General features: G+C 38.2%; 1 protein-coding gene across 3 annotated transcripts in view; it reads left to right on the top strand.

Annotated features, from left to right (window-relative positions):
• The window catches only part of LOC5573637, a 283,372-nt gene extending 267,605 nt beyond the window's left edge, over positions 1 to 15,767 (top strand). For all 3 annotated transcript variants that reach the window (XM_001660914.2, XM_021837699.1, XM_021837698.1), the window contains one exon: positions 13,992 to 15,767. In XM_001660914.2, coding sequence (XP_001660964.2) covers positions 13,992 to 14,199 — 208 coding nt within the window. In that variant the 3' untranslated portion in view covers positions 14,200 to 15,767. The remainder of the gene's footprint in view (positions 1 to 13,991) is intronic.
• The last annotated feature ends 6,151 nt before the right edge of the window (positions 15,768 to 21,918 follow it).

Here is a 21,918-nt window from a genome sequence, read left to right as displayed (position 1 = left end):
CTGGTCTTCTTCTTCTCTCTGGCGTTACATTCCAACTGAAAACAGAGTCTGATTATTAGCACATAAGAACTTAGTGAACTTATAAGCGCTTCCACAGTTAGTAACTGGGAACTTTTTTTGCTGATTGATCGTTTCGCATCATATATATAAAATCCCAGAGTTGTCGGTCTGTCAGTAACGCTTTGAAATGTTTCATCGAAAAGTTTCGTAGAGCACTACAATAGCAATTTAAGAGCACTACAACGGTCAATTTTAATATTAGAACATAACAATTGCAAATTGTGGAGCACTACGATAGCTCTTTGACATAATATTCAGGAGTTTTCTGGAACATTGCTCATTCCAATTCGTCGAATATTTCGAGCCCTCCACCATTGTCGTCTGCGCAGGAATCAACTTCAAGCAAATTGTAATTTGGAACTTGAATCGGGTTTGAGTTGAAAATGTGAAACGGGTTTCCTCAGTTTCAACTCAGGTTCAAAAACGAGTTCGACATATGAAAAGCAAGATAAACATGAATGGGATGAATGTGCTCCAAATATTCGAGTTTTACTACTTTTATTATTCGAGTTGCTTAAAAAAAAATTTCTTGCTTACTTTGATGATATCCTAAAATATCTTTCCAAAACATCCCTGTTCCATGACTCGATATTTCCCTGAGTCGATGATCTTTTCACCACAACTGAGATCATTGTCATTACATCAGCTATTCGGGAGAATATGCTAGAATTTTTGGGATGATCCTACTCTAATTTATAGAATCTTCTGGAACTTTTGAAATATTTCACAGCAGAAAGAACCCTACAACAGCATATACTGCTATAATTATTTCAGTTCAGAACACTACAACAGTATTGGGGCCATGTGCTCGATGGACTATGGCCAGAGCATAAATTTAGGCGATTTTGCGGTCATCATTATCAAGCAATTTGAAAGATTATACACGTAGCTTATTGCTTTAAAATTTCGTTGGGACGTGGCTAGCCACGTCGGGTAAGCTAGTTCGTATATAATGTGTTAAGCACGAAGAAACTCTATGCACTGGGAAGTCGAGAAAAAGGTTTTACACTTGCAGCTTGTCACTTTTATTCACAAAAGAGAGGATCGATGAAGAGAAATCGATCATTTGACTTACACCCTTATTCTAGCACACGCTTGAATGATGAAAAATTCGAGAACATTTTATGAATTGGGAAGAACAAAGTTGCAGAAAACTACAATATTCTGTCAAATAGCTGTTGTAGTGCTCTACAATTTGTAACTGTGATGTATTATTCAAATTGACTGTCGTAGTGCTCCTACATTGCTGTTGTAGCGTTCAATGAAATATTTCTAAGCGTTACTGACAGACAGACAATTCTGGGATTTTATACAGTACTGGACAAAATAAATTACGCACCTGAAAGAAAATCCGATATACTCGATTTTTCAAATAGCAAACAACGATGGCAGATCAGTGTATTCTAATAAAAACTAGGACTAAAGATGCGCATTCGGAAGTTATGTTTTGGAGGGTCGTAGGATTGAAGAGTTTCGTAATGAATTCATTTTTACATTTTTATGTTGAACAAAATAAAGTATGCATATCAAATTAACAGTAGCAACTATGCTTCTTACAGTTTTCAATATTTGGTATGGCCACCCTTGGCTTCAATCACCAACTGCAAGCGTCGCGGCATACTTTCAACCAAGTTCTTCATGTTTTGAGAGTTAATCTTCGTCCAAAGCTTCGAAAAGCGTGTCTCAGTTAGACCATAGGTTTTCAATTGGGTTTCAGTCCGGACTTTGAGGAGGCATTCCAATAGTTTTACATGTGCAGCACAAAAAATATGCTGTGGTTTTGTGGGTGGTGACCTTGATATTGCCTCCTCCGTTATCGTAGACGTATTTTCGGGCGAAATTAAGTCGTTTGATCCTCGGAAGTAGTCCGTGTAGTGTGTGAAGTAGTAGTGATTCTATACCATTACCCGGAATGCAATTTACCGGAATACCACTTACCGGAATGTACCATTACCCGGAAAACCCGTTTACCGGAATGTACCATTTACCGGAATGCACCATTACCCGGAAATCCAAATCTTCCATTTTCGACGACCATTTTCAGTACACTTCTCGCATACTCTGAGATAACGCTCTAAAAGCCATTGGTAACCATATATCGTCCCCTTAATGCTACAACTAGATAACTCGAAAATCAAAATTTTGAGATGTGAAACTTTGAAAGTATGACCGTTTAACAAGGTGATGGTTAATCGCAGAAATTATGATTGAAAAATAATCTTTAACTTGTGTATTTTGAATCACACGCTTAAGACCTGTGGATATTTTGCAGATCTAATTAAGAAAAATGTTTTGACATATTGAAGTCAAAAATTTCAAATTTCGAGTTATCTAGTTGTAGCATCAAGGGGACGATATGTAGCTCGTTGTTTTTGAGCAAGTGAATGAATAAGCATCCAAACCAACATCACTGACAGGTAGATAATGATCCTTTCTTCACCATAGAGTTGTTAAACGACGTGTAAATCCAATCAAATGCTCAGAAACAATGAGCTACACACATGGTTACCAATGGCTTTTAGGGCGAGATCATAAGTTATGCGAGATTTGTATATTTTTTTATTCTCTTTCAATGATGCTCAGCACAAATTATGTCACGCTAACCATGAACCTTCTTGACTCCCTCGGTTTCTATAAACATTTTTTCAAAAGACAAATTCAAACAGCTATGGACCAAATATGTTTTTCTTCTTGCCGGCGTTACGAGTCAATAGGAACAAAGCAATTCTAGTAGAATTTCTACAGTTAATAGCTGACCACTTTTGCATTCTTACATAGTTTGACAAGTATATAATTTCTCTAGCTCTGAAACGTCGTCAAATTTTCTAACTAGAAATAATTTTGAATCGGCGGTATTCCATTCTACCAACCTTAGCTTGATCATTATGAATAGCTGCACTTTGCCGCAATGAATATTACGATACCAAAATTAAATTGCCCATGTCATTTATTTGCGATTTTATTAGAAAGGAATCGTCTGATAGGGTGTATAGCTACTTGGGCACTTCCACAGGTTTTTCTCGGCCGAATTATCTGAAATTTTGCAAAAAGAGGCACTGCAGTACGACGCACTACAGTACGACGCGAATTGTGGCCAAATATAAACTAAGTAGCTTTAAAAAAAAACCACTGCCGACGTGAATCAAAAGTACCAAAGCTTCCTATAGATCTATGAAAACTATGTCTTCAAATTTAGGCTGTAGAACTAAACATTACAGGCAAGGATAAAAAGAATGAAGAGAATTATTTTTGTTTTGTATATTTGATGTCAAATATTAACGAGGTCAATATAAATCGAAAAAAATCGCCTAACGATTAAGTTGGAGATGCATCGAAGCCAAACCTCAAATTTTGAAGAGCACATATCTAGAGAACTAAACACCCGTTCAAGCTGAAAACTTAATCGATTGGTTACATTCAGTGTGATCAATCGATCAAGTTTTCAGCTCGAACCGCTGCCTGCTTTCCTAGATTTGTGCTCTTGAAAATTTAAGGATTGGCTTCGATGTATAGTCACCTTAAGGTTGGGTGCATTATTGTAAATAGAAAATCTCAGCATTTGAAAATGTTTGGATTTATGATGGTTTTCTTATTCCCTTCAAATAACAATTTAGAATCCATTTTAAATATTGTATCACAAAAAAACTCTAATCTTGCGAGGGAAGGGACATACAATAGTGCTATTCTCATTTTAGCTTTAAGGCTCCCCTAAATCAACACGAATTTTTAAGCGACATTGACAAAAAATCGACGCGATTTTGTTGTTGAGTCGCTGCAAGCACTCTTATATGGAACCATCTAAATCGACACGACGAAAATCGCTGCGAAATTGCGTCGCTGTGGCTTAGACACGCTCATCAAACTGTGCATGCAGCGCATGTGCATGTCGCTGTGATTGACACTCGGCGAAAAGGAGCACAACTAATCGTGTTCAAAATTCTAATCATTGCTTATTAATTAACAATTGGACGCTTGTAGAACCGACGGTCGAATATCAAAAGTAAAGTTACATAATTGTAACCAAATTTAGCCAGTTCAGCCAAGACAAGCTGCAAAGATAAGTTGAAAGAACAGCTTATTTTTAAAAGAAGGGTGAATCATCTATGAAATGCAAATATATGAAGATGGTGCATATTGACATGATCAAGCATGAAGATATCTTAGATTCCTCTTCGATGCTTAGGAAATTTGAAGGAAGAACATCCCCTGTCCATTATCGTTACAAAATACTGACCCGAATGACCGCAAAACGGTTAAAAGAACGTTATGAAAAAGGCGAGAAATAGAAAAATAATTTTCCGGTAAATGGTCCTTCCGGGTAATGGTCTTCCGGTAAATGGTTCATTCCGGTAAATGGTTTTCCGGGTAATGGTCTTCCGGTAAATTGCATTCCGAGTAATGGCTTTCCGGGTAATGTCGGAGAACCGTAGTAGTAGTGTGTGAGACTATACATTCACCGACTGGCACCTTTCTGATGAAATTTGGGTCATCTCTAAAACCAGACCAAAAACCAGAGGTATTCTATGAGCTTTGAGTAAAAAAAGAAAAAAAAACACATATTTCCATCCCACAAAAACGCGGAGGATTTCAAAGGAATGGCGCCAACGCTCAAAGCTAGTAAAACTATTTCCCTTCAATAAAATAATAGCCAGGAACGAGCGTTTTGAAAATTTCAGGTGCGTCCTGAACTCTTAGGGGGACTGGGGGTAGTTTGCCCACGTTAAGGAGAACAGCGATTGTAGATGTGAAAAACGTTATTTAATGCTCTTTTTTAATTATGGTCGGATAGACAAACATGTTTTCTACCCAATAGTAGAAACAGCTATCCATTTTAACTTTTCTGGGGTTTATAAATTAAGTTTTAAAAAATGCTTGCTTAACTGCATATGTATTGTTTTGCGGGGTAAAATGTCCCGCTTCAATCCGGCGTTAACCATGCATTTGTAAGGTTCCAATTTTTGCGTAACTTCAACGTGGCATTACATTTGGTAGAATTTGAATTCAAACGGCTGTTTTGGTGTTATGAAATAGGGGTGGGCGTTTTGCCCCCAGAGTTGATTAAAGTTTAGGTCCTTCAATAAGCTTTTTGAGGGCAAATTTAACATATGTTTTGCACGTAATACAAACTATGACAGTGCACAAGTTGGCTCTCGGCAATAGTTTCAGAAATTTAGTTATTTATCGACCTAAAATATGACATTGAAAATCGCACAAAATTGCAACGAAAACAGCGAAAAACGTTTTTATACGATTTTATCGATTTGGTTGAGAAAAACACATAAAAACATATTAGGTAAAGCATTTTTATCAATTTTCTATGATCTAGGGTAAAAAAAAGCATTCTAAAACACATTGTTCGTCCAAATCGATGGTGGCGCGTTTTGCCCCCTATGGGCATATTACCCCCAGTTCCCCTACGGGTTAAAATGTTTTCACAGTTCCGCCTTATAATCTGATCTGATTCAAAGGGACGGTTAACACATTTAATTCAAAAACTAGATGTAATTACCCCACCGTACACCAGCTCTTCCGATGATTCTATGACATTTTCCGGAAAACCATTTCCCGGAATGCCATTTCCCGGAAATCATTTCCCGGAAACCCATTTCCCGGTATGCCACTTCCCGGAATGCCATTTCCCGGAATGAACCAAATATAAGCTTTGCTTTTTTTGCGATGTGAATGTCAGAACGTGATTTACGCGCAACTATACAGCGAGGATCTTTTCGGGTCATAAAATTCTTTTACCTTCGAGCAGTGTTGACCAGACTCATTTCCCCGAAATTCGAATTGTGAAGCCATGAACTGTTATAACTGTGTGTTGTATTCCTGAGATGGAGGGGGAGGTGGTTGGGCTTGAGTGTAGCACATGGGATCCGACAGTTTCGATCTCGGTGGGCCGCAATTCAAGTTTCGGTGAAATGATTCGCACTCACTCACTCACTCATTTCATTTCACCGAAACTTGAATTGTGGCTCTCCGGGATCAAAATTGATCGGTTTTGTGTGCAGTACTCAAGCTTAACCATCTGCTTTTCTATCTTAGGAGGATAGAGCATGGCTGTAGTAGTTCGTGGCTTCGTAGTTCGGAAAATATTATTTTCGGGGAAATGAGTCTGAACAACACTGCCTTCGAGGGCATAGAATTTCTTTGTCAATCAATCAATCAATCTATTAATCAATGTGGGAGTACTAATATGAACATTGAGCCGAAAAGCAGACTCTGCCTAAGCTGTAATGTCTTGCCAGAATTAAAAAAAAAGAATCGAAAATGATATTGATTAAAAAACCCTTATAACAGCATACAGTTCATAATAATGTCTTATTCTAAAGGTGGGGAAGGAATTGTGGAAGCATCATGGGCCTTACAAAATTGACAAGGTTGATCAAATATGTGAAACTTTTGCATGGAATAATTTGTTTCCAATACAATAATTCAACAGAACAACCTTATTTTTGAAATAAGGGAAAACTTATGGTGTTTAATATTGGCAGCCTTCTCGACAAAACATTTTTCTTTCGGTATACACTCGATTCTGTTTTTGCACGGATTTTTTTTTACACGGCCGTGCAAAATAAGTTTCAATAAAAAAATTTCCGCCAAAACCTTATTTTTGCATGAAACGTCGAGAAATGGTGTTACATTTTTGCACGATTTTTGAAATTTTGAACTGAAAACTTTTTTTCGCACGGTACGCATCCCCCGTGCAAAAACAGAATCGGATGTAATTTGAAAGAAAGACAAATGTTCAAAAGAAGGGAGATCATCTATGAGAATGACAGAACCTAAAATCGGAATTCATGTTGATCGATTTGTTTATCAGTTTTAAAATTATTATTTGTTCTTATGACATAACTTTAAAGAACAGCCTATGTATGGAAGAAGGACAATTATCCAATGAATTTACAGACAGTATGGACAATAATAACTCTATCATCCGAATGATTCCTCATAGACTGCACATAGTACCATAGAAGAGGTCTTGAATGTCTTGAGATTATTTAGTCTTAAAGTAAAAATAGACTAAACTAAACAATAGGAGTGTTTGAAAAAAATATATTATTAAAAATATTTTTTTCAGAGAATTCACTGGAATATGTCTTATTACTGTGCTACAAATCAGAATATCAATCATTTTCATATAGTTTGGTTCAGCCAGAGTGAACTAAGAGTTTACATGGGAAATATCTGATGATTTTCTTGAATATTCTGTCTTGACTTGTTTATTGGATGAGATGGATGGATTTTAAAAGTTAAATATCTTAATATAATGGATTTGATACTTTGTGCAGTTCAGCAGAACCCCGACCAAATATAAGGACAAAAGTTAAATTCACGTTGCCGGTTGCTAAATTAATAATTGTTTAAATATTTGAATTCAACATAAAAAATGAGGATGCAGTTCAGCATGGATTTTCTAAAAAAAATACATCAAAAAAGTATAATCGGCGTGCAGGGTGACATTGCGCCTAGGGGATGACTGACCACCCGTTTCGATGCATTTCATGGATATTTACAAAGTAAATATCAAGATTCTGATATTAATTTGCTATAAAAATGGTGGTCCAAAGTCACCTCGAACGACGGTACATCAGGGCCACCAAGAGTATTTTTTCAGGGCTACCAAGAGTTTGCTTATGAGTTGTTTTGAATAATATATGTTTAAAGGAATATCACTATCAAACTAAACTATGTGTAAAATTGCCCCAAAACAATTCTATTCTATTCTAAGCGCTTGTACAACCAATATTGAAAAGCATCCTGGAAAAACCTATTTTTTCAGATATTTTCTTGTCAGTATTAATATTTGCAGATTATCAGCAATATGATACAAATATTAAAATGGCCAGGCCCACTGTGTAGACTTTGGGGTTCAATACAATTGAAAAAATCATGACGATTAGGTTATTCACGCATGAATAAACTAATAGACAAAAAATTTCAATTCGAGGAAAGAAGAAACGGGGACAACCGTTTCGATTCAGGGTTATAGGTAATATCGTTGGGAGTGGCATTGCTAAGAAAGTTAATGTACACTCCATTGTTGTTCTCCTGGGTTGGGACATAGGTATTTCTTCCTCATGTCCTGGCTCAAGAGCCTTGGTTTAAGCGCCTTTGCTCGCTCTCTGAAACGAGATGGAAACTTATTGACCCTTTCCCGCAATAAAGGAAGCAAAACTGTTTCCCAAAAATCATAAAAACATTTGTGCAAAATAATAAACATGATACCAAGAATATTAGTTCAAAAATAGATTAGGATATGAATACTTGATTCATTTTACCAAATATGTGTGCAATTTGATCATAAATTGTAACACTGAGTATTAAAAACGATCTCACCAAATTTCAGTGGTCTGGTGTGTTTGTACTCCTGGATTGTGGATCCCGCTGTTACCACCAATGCACTATGGTCCAGGAATCAGTTTTACGCGGAAAGATGCATTTTGAGCTTTAGAATGAAACATTAGACAAAAACGGTCTTCTACAAAGTTGTTTGTATTAGTTAAGCCCTTTGTTTGGTTTTATTGAAAATTAGGGTGGACCACATTTTCATTGAAATTGTGTAACTAACTTTCTTATTTGTAAAAATTATATTATACATGCTTCAGCAAAGTTGTAGACCATTCAATTTCAAGCAACTTTGCCAAAAAAAGTTTTTTTGTATCTCTTAAATTGATCGATTTAGAGCTTTTTTCGTACGGTGACATAGGGTGGTCCGAACAAAACTGGTTATCTGGCTCTAGAGTTTTCAATTCAAATTTCTCATCAAAGTAGTCTATGAAACACTTTTAGAGCTTTGAAAAATGCGTAATTTGGTGAGTGAAAAAACTCGCTATCTCGTTCCGTTTAGGAGTTATTGTTGTTTTTCTCTCAAAAGCATGCCTACTTTGATTGCGAATATCTCTGATTGGGGCAAATATAAAAAATATCTTTTGACGGCGTTCAAAAGACAAAACATAATTGTACATTATATCAAAAAATTACAGATGTGTTATTTTTGTAACTGTAATAAAACGTCTTGAAAGTCAAATATTTTTTATCACAAAAACTTCAATTACTTTTGAACTAAAATAGATATCAACAATATTTTTGCATGAAAATTTGCGTTTTGTCAAGTTCTAAAAGTCGTTCATAGACGACATTGACGAGAAAATAATATTTAAAAAACTAGAGTTGAAAAACTTATTTTTGTTGGATGATTAGGAAAAAATGCTCTAGATTGGTCAAATTTTGAGCTACATAAAAACTTTTTTTGGCAAAGTTGATCAAAATTTCAAGTTCTACCGCTTTTCCAAAGAGCATATACCAGTATTTTTGCAAATAAAAAAGTTGATTATATGATATATGTGATATTGTGGACCACCCTAGTTTCAATTGACATAGTATGAAAGCTTACATTTTGAGTAACAATTTTGTAGAAGATCATTTTTGTCTAAAATTTCATTTTCATGCTCAAAATGCAAAATAATAAAGAAATACATACTATGAAAATCTTCAAAACAGTTTTAGAGCCCTATCTTTCTTATTTCAGATTTCTCGTCAAAGCGGTCTATGAGCGACTTTTAGAACTTAACAAAACGCAAATTTTCATGCAAAAATATTGATGATATCTATTTTAGTTCAAAAATTATTAAAGTTTTTCTGCTTAAAATCCTTTGTTTTTCAAGGCATTTTATTAGAGTTACAAAAATAACACATCTGTAATTTTTTGACATAATATACAATTTTATATTGTCTTTTGAATGCCGTCAAAAGATATTTTTTATGTTTGCCCCAATCAGAGATATTCACAATCACAGTAGGCATGTTTTTGAGAGAAAAACAACAATAACTCCTAAACGGAACGAGATAGCGAGTTTCTTCACTCACCAAATTACGCATTTTTCAAAGCTCTAAAAGTGTTTCATAGACTACTTTGATGAGAAATTTGAATTGAAAACTCTAGAGCCAGAAAACCAGTTTTGTTCGGACCACCCTATGTCACCGTTGGAAAAAAGCTCTAAATCGGTCAATTTAAGAGATACAAAAAAACTTTTTTTGGCAAAGTTGCTTGAAATTGAATGGTCTATAACTTTGCTGAAGCATGTATAATATAATTTCTACAAATAAGAAAGTTAGTTACACAATTTCTATGAAAATGTGGTCCACCCTAATTTTCAATAAAACCAAACAAAGGGCTTAACTAATACAAACAACTTTGTAGAAGACCGTTTTTGTCTAATGTTTCATTCTAAAGCTCAAAATGCATCTTTCCGCGTAAAACTGATTCCTGGACCACTGTGCAATGACTCTGTATTGCGGCACTCAACAGTTGCTTTGTAGTGGTCAGCAAAAACAGCATTTTTCACTTCTAGGAGCATTGGTCTATTGGTGCATTTTTCCGTCTGCTACGTATGTACTAGGACGCTAAGATTCATACTAAATTTTGCTTCTTGTTGATCCACAAAGCCAACGCAACTTTCTCCAACTGAATCGGCTCGCACATTGTAGGAAGTTTGGCAGCAGGAAAAACAGCAGCGCTTGATAAATCTGCTTGATGCACACACTTCAAAATTGGACGTAATAAATGTAGCAAATAATCAAATATCAAACATTACAAAAACATAAAAAAATCTTGAATTCGACGGACGGAAATTTTTTCACGTCCTTTGTTGAGCACAGCACACTCTAAAACTGCCCCAAAACAATTGATAATTTATAAAAATCATTTTCAAGACCATTTCCAACCAACTTAAAGTTATCCAACGTCAACACTGTGGTCGTGTCTTGCACACAACCCCTCCAGTTTTTTTTTTGACGTCGATTATTTCAATTGTTCTTGAATATCTTTCCGGGAAACGAGGTATTCCGGGAAATGATTTTCCGGGAAATGGGTCATTCCGGGAAATGTCTTTCCGGGAAATGGGGTATCCGGGAAATGATTTCCGGGAAATGTCTTTCCGGGAAATGGTATAGAAACCTTCCGATTTTTCGGTCAACTATTTCGAAGCTATTATGGTATTCTGCGTTGGTGATTCTTAAAATACTGTATTGAAACGTTTGAATAATTTTGCCCAATTATCAGATCCATTAACTCCTCTGTGTTATTGAATTTCGGTTTGTTCTGACAAATATAAACGTCTGATTGTAGACTCTGCATACTTTTCAGAGTACATCGTTGAAAAATTAACATAATTTTATTATACAATCAAATTCAATCACTCAAAGTCACTGTACCGGCAACAATTTTAAAAAATCACAGAATCATATAAATATTAGCGCAAAGAATTGAGTCCAATTTCTTTGGTGATTCCGAGCGTCTTTTACGCTTTTACTAAGCACGGCATCCTTCATTCTTCACAGAAACAGTTCATCATTGTTTTGAAAAAAAAAAAAACAATACAAAATGTAATTTTTTTCCAAAACCTGAAAGCAACATTACCGATTTTGCCAATAAAAATTAAAAAAAAAAAAGATTTTTGCGTAATGCGAAACCATTTGCAGTATGACTTCAAAATGGAAGGAAATATTGAATTATTGCAGAATCTCATTGATTTCAACTTACAAGCGTCGAATTACGTTTATTATCCAACAGGGTTCTTGTTGGATAATAAACGTAATTCGACGCTCATAAATTGAAATCAATGAGATTCTGCAATAATTCAATATTTCCTTCCAGTTTGAAGTCATACTCTGGTTTTAATCAATACATAGAAGGATTGCCTAGAAAAAAAACCCGGATTCTAAATATTATAGCAGAGCCTATAAAGGCGATTAAAGAGTGATGTTTGATAAAGAGCATTTTAGCGATGGTGTCGCGTTACGAAATGCAACTTCTTTTATTTACCATAATTACACAGTTGAGTTTCAAAATTAATGCCACAACGTAGTACATTTAGTATGCGCCACACAAGTACATTTAGTATGCAATATATTACATCTACTTAATCACATGGTCACAAAGCATATTTCCGAGAACAGACCACATTTGATAATGAGAGTCGGTTCCTCCTTCCAGCGTTACGCTGAAATGTGGCATTTCTCTTTCTGATGTCACGCTGACATTGGATAGGTCTGGAAAACTTAAAAAAAAACATCATAGAGTAAATTTCTGAGAAATTTTATTTTTATTTTCAAAGGAGCTTCATATTATATAACTCATAATAACTGACATTATTAGCCCATATAATTTTTATAAATTGGCGGCGAAAACACTTTTATATGGAGAGCGTTGGTTCTCAAGAAACATCGGAATATCTTCATACCAAATGACTAATAATCAATATCGACACAGACTCTGAAAAAAAGTAGAGTTTTTTGCGAACTTGTAAAAAAATGCGCAAAATGGTTTGCCCAGTGCTTTGCGAAGACCAGATCAGTCCGATTCATTTTCGCGCGCTCAGAGTGTATTTCGGTGGCTTCGTTCGTTTGCCCAGTCCTTTGTGAAGACCCAAGCAGTCCGATTCATTTTCGCGCGCTCGGAGTGTGTTTTCGGTGGCTTCGTTCGTTTGCCCGGTGCTTTACAGAGGCCAGAGCAGAGGGCGTGGTCTTTTGATTTGGTTGCGTGTTCCGATGAAACGCGCCACGGAATCAAAACAAAGCGTGTTCGGTTCGCGTCATTCGAGTGCGGACAAAAAAAAACGACAATAGTGCGTGGTCTTTTGATTCGGTTGCATGTTCCGGTGGGACGCGCAACGGAGTCAAGACCAATCGTGTTCGGTTCGTGTTGATCAAGTGCGAAAAGCTTCGTGTTCAGCCGAGGACGAAGTACTGGTGAGATCGTTTTATGCTTATGATAATTCATTTTTATCGTTGCTATAAGTAGCTTTTATTTTATTTTCAAACAAGCTATGAATGGTTCGTCACTACATGTGTCGACTTTTTCGCGTTTCATTCAAACTTAATATACCATTATGTTTTCGTCATTGATCAAAATAACCTTTGAATAGTTCGACATTATGAATGTCGACGTAAAACATTTTTTTGTTGCAACATAACTTTTTTGTTTTTAATTTTATTTTAATTTTCAAAAATACTTTGAATGGTTCGTCATTACATGTGTCGACAATACCCTTATTTCTGTTACATACGCTTTTAAAATACGCAATCTTTTTGTCTTCGTCATTACTAAAAATAACCTCTGAATAGTTCGATATTATGAATGTCGATTTTTTTATAATTTCTCTCAATATATTTTTACTGCGATACAAAAATGCAACACTAGTTTTAAGTTTCGTATTTTCCCTCCTAATCCATGGATCGCATCACCGACCAAAGGTGACTCCCAGATCTTTTTCCTTCCTCACTAATCAACCTGTCCCGTGATGATTGTGGAGATGCAGAGATATTCTCGGTCTTTAGAAGCAACGATCATTACACAATAACGTTCCTTACCCTTCCCAACTGACTGTAAGGACTTGGACGGCGCCGTTATTGATCAATAATATGAGAGCTGCTAAAATTGCACTTCGAGAATATGCGGAAAATCCCATCCCTTATTCATTTGGATCGAAGTGCAATTCTTATTGGTTCGGATCAATCACGGAGTAGCAACCATTGACATGTACAGCCAGTCTATGCTATGGGGCTCTGCACTGTTTTGAACTTGCATGGGATTTTGACTTTTACTGGCCTTGTTGTTTACAAGTTTCACGAAGGAGTGAAAGAGAGAAACAGATTTTTATGCAGAGCCCCATGCTATGCTATGCTAACTTGTAAAAAAATGCGCAAAAATCGAGAAACAAAGAAAGTTATCGCAATTTAAGAACCCATTTTTAATGAGAAAATGAAGCTGCCAGTAGAGGGACTAAAATGGGAGAATGGGGTTGTAGCATTTGATCGGAAATCAAACTGTTTTTCCTCAAACCAGGGAGCAGTACGAGCAAATGTTACCACATAAAGGCTATAAAATCCACCACAATGACCACATTTTCCCGCTTACTCTTCCGCAGGGAACTGAACGAACTGCGCAAACCAACGAACGACAACCCGGACATCTTGCGGTTTTTCAAGTACATGCGAGCGGCCAAGGACGGTCAAGACGGAGTGGACTGCGAGCGGGTGCACAAGGACTGCGGCACCTACAACGATCTGTCCAATCCGGCCATGGTGACAACGTTCAACGACATCAACAAACTGGTCCAGGCCCGTAAGCTGTAGTAAAACTGTGGCAAACCCAGCACGAAATGGATTTCAAGAAAAACACAAAACAACGGGGGAAAGTTCGGACAGTGGATTAAACTTAAGTTCTGTAGGAAGTGGCGATGCAACCCTCTCGCGCGAAATCGGGGGTCCGGCAAGGACTGCGAGGAGCGATTGAAGACAGCAGGTGACAATCTCTCATACAGCTGGAAGCGATGACGGCTTTTTAAGTGGAGGTCTGACCTGATGCGGCAATTGGATTTCTCCGCACGGCGAAAAACTTTTATCCTTCCAGCTTTTTCGCGGGTTGTTTGTTCGTCTTCGATTTGCACCGAAAGTCTCCGTAAGGCAAAATGACGTATGGTAGGGAATACGAAGCACTGAAGACAAGTAGCCGTAGCACTGGTGTGAGGCTAGCTTCCTAAAATTTCTCGTAGATTGAACTTGCAAAATGGAAAATGATAATTGGTCCAAAACTAGGATTTTGTGAAAATATGAATTTTTTTGGAAAAGGTTTTTAGGTAGAGCAAAGGGCGTAAGTACAGTAAGTCTCCTGCCTAAATCTTCCAAATTTGGTACAACTGACTACGATTGGCGGCCCCCTTTGGTTACTCACTTGAATAAATAGCGCCACTTCTTAACCTTCACCAAGAATTTTCATTTTTTTTTTTTCATAACATGTTATTTTGAAACCGATAATCATTTCCCGCTTTGAAATTTTTAATTACGAAATATTTTGTGAAACAAGTCTAACCCTACCGTAGCACCCCAGGGATAGTAAACTACCAGCTGGAATTAATTGTAGTAGGATGAAATGTGCCTGTAATTATTTATTGTGTAATTTATTCTTCTCCACTATCCAATCTATTTATTTATTTATTGACTAATTTATTATTTATTTATTTATTGTTCAGTCTAGAATTAATAGAGTGCTAGACACTTTCCTCGGGAAAATGTTCACACCTCGACAGGAAACTCACTTGTTGCCTACGTGCGTACGTTAGGGATATCGTTGAATAGGATTTAGCGTATTTATTTATATGTTGAGTAGCAAATATCGTAGTAATTTTAATTTAGAGTCCAAGCTCCAACAGATGATTGGTTTCCAGAGAAACCCCCATCATCAACCATAGCCATTCATCTTCCGACAAAATGAACCACAATTTGCCTTATAATTGATTTCGCAATATGAGACGGGATTACACCGGTTCAACAAAAGGCAAAAAACGGCAGGGGCAAACAGCAGTCAGGATTGAATGAAATATTAATATTATTCCTAGTGGAGCTGTAGGCAAAAAAAACGGATGTGCACACGCAAGAGTTGTGTGTTCGATTTTGTGGCACATCCGGTATAGATAGCATTAGAATTGGTACGAGAGTCACAGGAAGAGTGAACATACGTTAGGATATGTGTCGTATTTGGAGATGAAGAAAGCTAGGCCCTCTGTAAAATATGGTCCCAGCTCACTGCAGGAGCCGGAGACATATCTGCTCCTTCTAAGAAATGCCTAGAAGGGGGCAGAGCACAACAGGAATATAATAACGAGAATTTGGAATGGGAGTTCATTCCTTTGGAGACGAACGCATAGAGCAAGCCAGTCAGGTTGCCAGCAGAGTGGCATATAAGGAACGATAATAAAAGACGAATCAAAAGAACGTGGTCGGTGGTTTTCTTTTAATTTTCTGGGAAAGAACTGTTGGCAAGAAAAGTGTTAATATTTTGAATGGTAATATTGATTCTCACTTTAGCATTCGTAGGAACATTCGTTTCCTTCTCCAGAAATGGTAAGTACAAAATCTGGTATACAATTTTATAAATCTTTATAACCTCTAATAACGTTAAATTTAATGGAACTGGTACACGGATATACAGCAGAAAGTTCTAATTGTCCTACAAAAATCTTTAATACGAAATCATGAATCCTGTACGCTTCAATTACTGCTGATTCGGAAATTTCCAGCACATGGTTATTACCTTTCCACACATGAAAAAAGTCATTTTCTACCGTACGTGATATGGAGTATTTCGGCTGCCCTCAGGAAGTACATATCTTTTCCGGAAGATAAACTCACACGTGAAGTAGAAAATGTAGACGGCGCCCAAGGGCGTAGCCAGGAGGGCCCTCTTTCCGACAAAAAATACAAATTTAAAATCAGGTGTGTTGAATTTGATACAAGTAGTCAACCAGCCTTATCTCCGAATAGTAATAAAACTTACATTATCGATTCATCGCATTCCGCAGACAAAATTCTACGCATTCCACTCTTTATCACATCGGTTTGAGTTTAAGTATACAACTCTTAATTTTTTTATTTACTAAACTATTTAAGTTGGATTTACAACTTTGGAAACCTAAGCGTTACTTCCCAGACAACCAGAAGTCGCATAACAATTTACGTAAATAGTCGTTTACTTGTGCGAATTATGTCACACTCGCACAACATGGTGAATAAAATCGTTTAATTTATAAATTTCCTCGCATAGAACGCTATTTTTTGAATGTATTAGTGCATTTTGTTTCGTTCCGTATAAACGTACCAATGATGTCGAATCAATCTGTAGCAGCTGACAAATCTACTTTGTTATCACAAACTAAGTCGTATAATGTTACAGATTAATTCGTAATAAAATCTGTACACTCGTATTGTATGTCAATGTTCATCATATAAATTATGCACATATATCGCCTTCGTTTATGTACGCATAAGGCCTATTGACGACGTCTTATACGGAATCTTTGCACATATAAGCTTCACATAACGCAAAAGGTGATTTCGATATATGGTCCCCTTAATGCTACAACTCAATAACTCGAAAATCAAAATTTTGAGATGTGCAACTTTGAAAGTATGACCGTTTAACAAGGTGATGGTTAATCGCAGAAATTATGATTGAAAAATAATCTTAAACTTATATATATTTGAATCACACGCTTAAGACCTGTAGATATTTTGCAGATCTAATTAAGAAAAATGTTTTGACAAATTGATGTCAAAAATTTCAGATTTCGAGTCATCTAGTTGTAGCATCAAGGGGACGATATGTTCTGGTTGTCAGGGTTACCCGATTTTTTATATGGAGAGACAAAACGACGTAAGTAAAACAAAACAAAACGCTACTTGATTTGATGTTACACTGGTACAAATACGTCGTAGGTAATTAAAAAAAACGGCTTATCATTTTGGCATGAATTTTCAATGGTAGAATTATAGCAAATCCCTAGTTTTTGAATGTGAGTTGGTTGCATGCAAAGTTAAAGCAATTCACATGACGAACAAATGTTAAAAAGGAGATTAATTTAAAAACAATTTTGAAAAAAAGATTTCAATTGCTTTTGATTAATTTTATTAAACACGCAGGCAACCGGTCCTCAACTGTTATTTTTTATGTATTTTCAGTCCCTCAACTTTTTTTGAAGTATTTTCCCTCGGACGGCATTTATGTCCGTCAAATTCAAAAGAGTAGGACAATCGATCCTGCCCTGCAGCGATGGATCAACCACTTTCTCACGCGGGCGATCAGAAACGGTAGTCGATGTCTCACTGGCCTCAGCAGCTATCACACATCGCCTCCTATGGTCAGCCGAACCGGACCTGCGTGGAAGTGACCATACACCAATCTTTCTCAAACTAGATAGCAACGCTACGCCAGAAACAAGTCGTCGCCCTCGATGGCTATTTGAAACGGCAGACTGGCTGACCTACCGATCTGTGCTCGACGAAAAACTGAACTCCTCTCCTCCGGAGTCTATTCAAGATTTCATCAATCATATCAGTTCTACCTCTTCCGAAACTATTCCGAGGACTAGTCCTAACCCGGGTCGCCGCGCACTTCATTGGTGGACTAGTGAGACCTGTAAAACCGTTAAATTACGTAGAAAAACGCTACGAGTAGTTCAAAAACTAAGGAAAAATTATCTCCCGACCATCCTGACCTTCTCCAAGCTCTAGAGCAGTACCACACTGCCCGTAACACGTGCAGGCAGATCATACGAGAAGCTAAAGAAAAATCCTGGACAGAGTTTTTGGATGGAATAAATGAGGACGAGTCTGCTTCTGAACTCTGGCGTCGAATCAATTGCTTCCAAGGCAAGAGAAGATCTCGAGGGATAGCCTCCATGGTTGACGACTGCTTGTCTCGCGACCCAGCTGTCATCGCAGATGCACTGGCGGATTATTTCCATGACATTTCCTCCTATCAACATTATCCGGACGGTTTTCGAATAGCTCACCCAACTCCGGATGAAGCAATAAGACGATTTGTTGTCCCGCCAGACCGCGGCCAGGAGTTCAACGTGCCTTTCACCTTCAATGAACTCGAGTTTGCCCTCAAGAGGGCAAAGGGAAAATCTGCTGGACCTGATGACATTGGCTACCCGATGCTGAAAAACTTGCCTTTGAACGGCAAACTTGTGCTGCTTGATATGCTCAATCGACTATGGACCACCGAAACACTTCCAGAATCCTGGAAGCATAGCTTCATGATAGCAATTCCCAAAAACACTGGACCAGCATCAGACGCTAAAAGCTATCGCCCCATCGCCCTCACGAGTTGCGTTATGAAGATTATGGAAAGAATCGTTAACCGCCGCCTGGTAGGTTTCCTCGAGGATAATCAGCTACTAGATAGCCGGCAGCATGCGTTCCGTCCAGGTTTCGGAACGGGAACTTATTTGGCTTCCCTCGGCCAGATTCTAGACGAGGCTTTGAAGGCTGGTGAACATGTCGAGCTAGCATCTCTTGATCTAGCCAAGGCTTACAATCGGACGTGGACCCCCGGTATTCTCCAGAAGCTGGTAAATATGGGAATCTCTGGAAACATGTTAGCGTTTGTTCGGAACTTTTTGGAAGGACGGACTTTCCAAGTTCTTGTAGGAAATCATCGTTCTAAAATAGTCCAAGAAGAAAGAGGTGTACCGCAGGGCTCCGTCCTACCAGTAAACACAAACTCGCTCGTATATGATAGCGCATAAGAGTACAAATGTGGAGGCGATATACGTACATGCGCCATAAGGCTGCATGCAAGATGTACGTATATCGCCTCCACATTTGTACTCTTATATCCCATCATATACGATCGTGTGTTTACTGGGCTGGCTGTCACCCTGTTTCTTGTGGCCATGAATGGAGTTTTCTTGGTACTACCGAAGGGCGTCTTCATCCTGGTATACGCTGATGACATTCTGCTGCTTGTGAGAGGAAAGCATCCAAAAATGATACACCGTAAGCTCCAGGCGGCTGTTTCAGCTGTTGCTGAATGGGCTACCCAAGTTGGTTTCGACATGGCGGCGGACAAATGTGTTCGCGTTCACGTGTACGACTGCAAACATCGCCCACCTGGTAAAATAAACATCCAGGGCCTTCCTATACCGACAAGAAACTACGCCAAAATACTCGGTGTCACGATAGATAGAAATCTATCCTTTCATGCATATTTCACGGCGGTCAAATCCGCCTGTAAGACTAGGATCAGCATGATCCAAAGTATCTCGGGAAAGCGCACCCGAAGCGAAAGGACCACCCGCAAACGAGTAGCTGAAGCTGTTGTCAATAGCCGTCTGCTGTACGGGATAGAAATACATGGAAGATCTTTCGATGACCTTGTTAAAACCTTATCACCCACGTATAATAATTGTGTTCGTGCGCTATCCGGCCTTCTCCCCTCAACTCCTGCAGTTTCCGCATGCGTAGAAGCTGGAATCCTCCCCTTTCAGTACAAGGCAACCATGGCATTGTGTTGTCGCGGAGTTGGCTACCTGGAAAGAACCGTAGGTAGAGGGCAGGACTGTTTCCTCGCGGAGCAGGAGTGGCCAACGCCACGCTTCCCTCGGTGGTGGAACTCCATCGTGTAGGACCTAGAAGCTGGTCGGCCAAGGAGATCACGGTAGACAAAACAATCAAAAACCATTTCCGTAGAAACGCCAATCCGGTAGCCGTTCAAGGTTGCTTTTTGGAACGATTATCTGAAGCCTACCCGAATGTCGAGGTTTATTATACAGATAGCTCCAAATTGGCCAACCGTGTGGGAGTCGGAGTTTTTGGCTCTGATACAGAAATATCTCTCCGCCTACCAAGTCAGTGCAGCGCCTTCACCGCGGAGTCAGCAGCAATCTATCTGGCTGCAAAGAAACAGACCGACAGAATGAACGATCAGCGTTAGTGACTCAGCTAGTGCGATTACCGCTATATGCTCTGACACGAATAAACATCCTTTCATCCAGGGCGCTCAGAATCTTCTTGCTAATACGAAAAAGCAAGCGACACTTATGTGGGTCCCCAGCCATTGCGGCATTTTGGGCAACGAGCATGCTGATAGATTGGCTGCTATGGGCCACCAGGAAGCTCTTCTAACGCCCAAAGTTCCTGGGGATGACGCCAAGTCTTGGGTGAAAACAATGATCAAAAGTGCCTGGGCTCTGAAATGGGATAGGGATCGGTCATTGTTCTTGAGAAGAATCAAGGCTGACACAGCCCTTTGGACTGATATACCGAACTGGCGGGAGCAGAAAGGTGCTCAGATGTTACTGTTCTATAATAGTATACATGCTGATGCGAAAAATGTACATATGTAAGGTTTCAAATTGCGCGTAACCTCAAAATGGCATTACATTTGGTAGAATTTGAATTCCAACGGCTGTTTTGGTGTTATGAAATAGGGGTGGGCGTTTTGCCCCCAGAGTTGATTAAAGTTTAGGTCCTTCGATAAGCTTTTTTAGGATTGCGGAATTTAACATATTTTTTGCATGTAATACAAACTATGATAGTGCACAAGTTGGCTCTCGGCGATAGTTTTTAAAATTTGGTTATATATCGACCTAAAAATGACCTTGAAAATCGCACAAAATTGCAACGAAAACAGCGAAAAACGTTTTTATACGTTTTTATTGATTTTTTTTAAGAAAAACGCATAACAATTTATCAATACACGCATTTTTATCCATTTGCTATAACCTAGGGTGAAAAAAATATTCTAAACCACACCCTTCGTCCAAATCGAGGGTGGTGCGTTTTGCCCCCTATGGGCATATTACCCCCAGTTCCCCTACCTTTAATATAGGCCTATTCACAAGACGTTTCAAATCAGCTGATCGGGAAACACTTTGACAGTTCTTCCATGGAGATGACAGACCCGTGTTAGCACCGGTCCTCCACCAATGAAAACAAATGCATAGACGGACCTGCCACATGAAAAGGCCTATTGTAACTGCTTCGAAAACGATGGCGGAGCCGATAAGCACACATTTTCAATTGAATCAATTCGAGGAAGCCAAAATAAATTATCAAACAACCGAACCGAATCAAAACACTGTTATTGTTGTCATTTGAATGAAATTCAATGGACTTAACTTTTGTTTTTGTTTCCTGTCCTTGCAACTGAATGAATATGACAAACTGCTGGTTCATTTTCAGTGAGGCCAATTACGAATGAGTGTGGGCAAGAAATAGAAATGAAAAATATGAAAATAGAGCAGTTTTGGAATCATGAAGATGAAATTAGTTCATTTGCAATGTGTTGTAAAGCATGGGTGAATGAAATTGATGTTGTCTCAATTCCGTAGATTGCCAGTAGAATGAGGATGACTTTTTCAACCCTGGAGCAGCAGAAGATCTCGCGTAACGAGTGCGCACCGCAGTAGATGTTTGATCCGCACACACAGGAAAAGCTAGTGGGAAAGAGAGTAGTCTAGGCCTAGACAATGTAGAAAGAATACAATGTAGAAGTGCAAATCCAGCATG

The sequence above is a fragment of the Aedes aegypti genome, chromosome 1, assembly GCF_002204515.2.
Source record: "Aedes aegypti strain LVP_AGWG chromosome 1, AaegL5.0 Primary Assembly, whole genome shotgun sequence".
In the NCBI taxonomy this organism is placed as follows: Eukaryota; Metazoa; Arthropoda; class Insecta; order Diptera; family Culicidae; genus Aedes; species Aedes aegypti.
The sequence above is the reverse complement of the archived record's forward strand: the minus strand, read 5'-3'. Positions and strand labels throughout refer to the sequence as shown.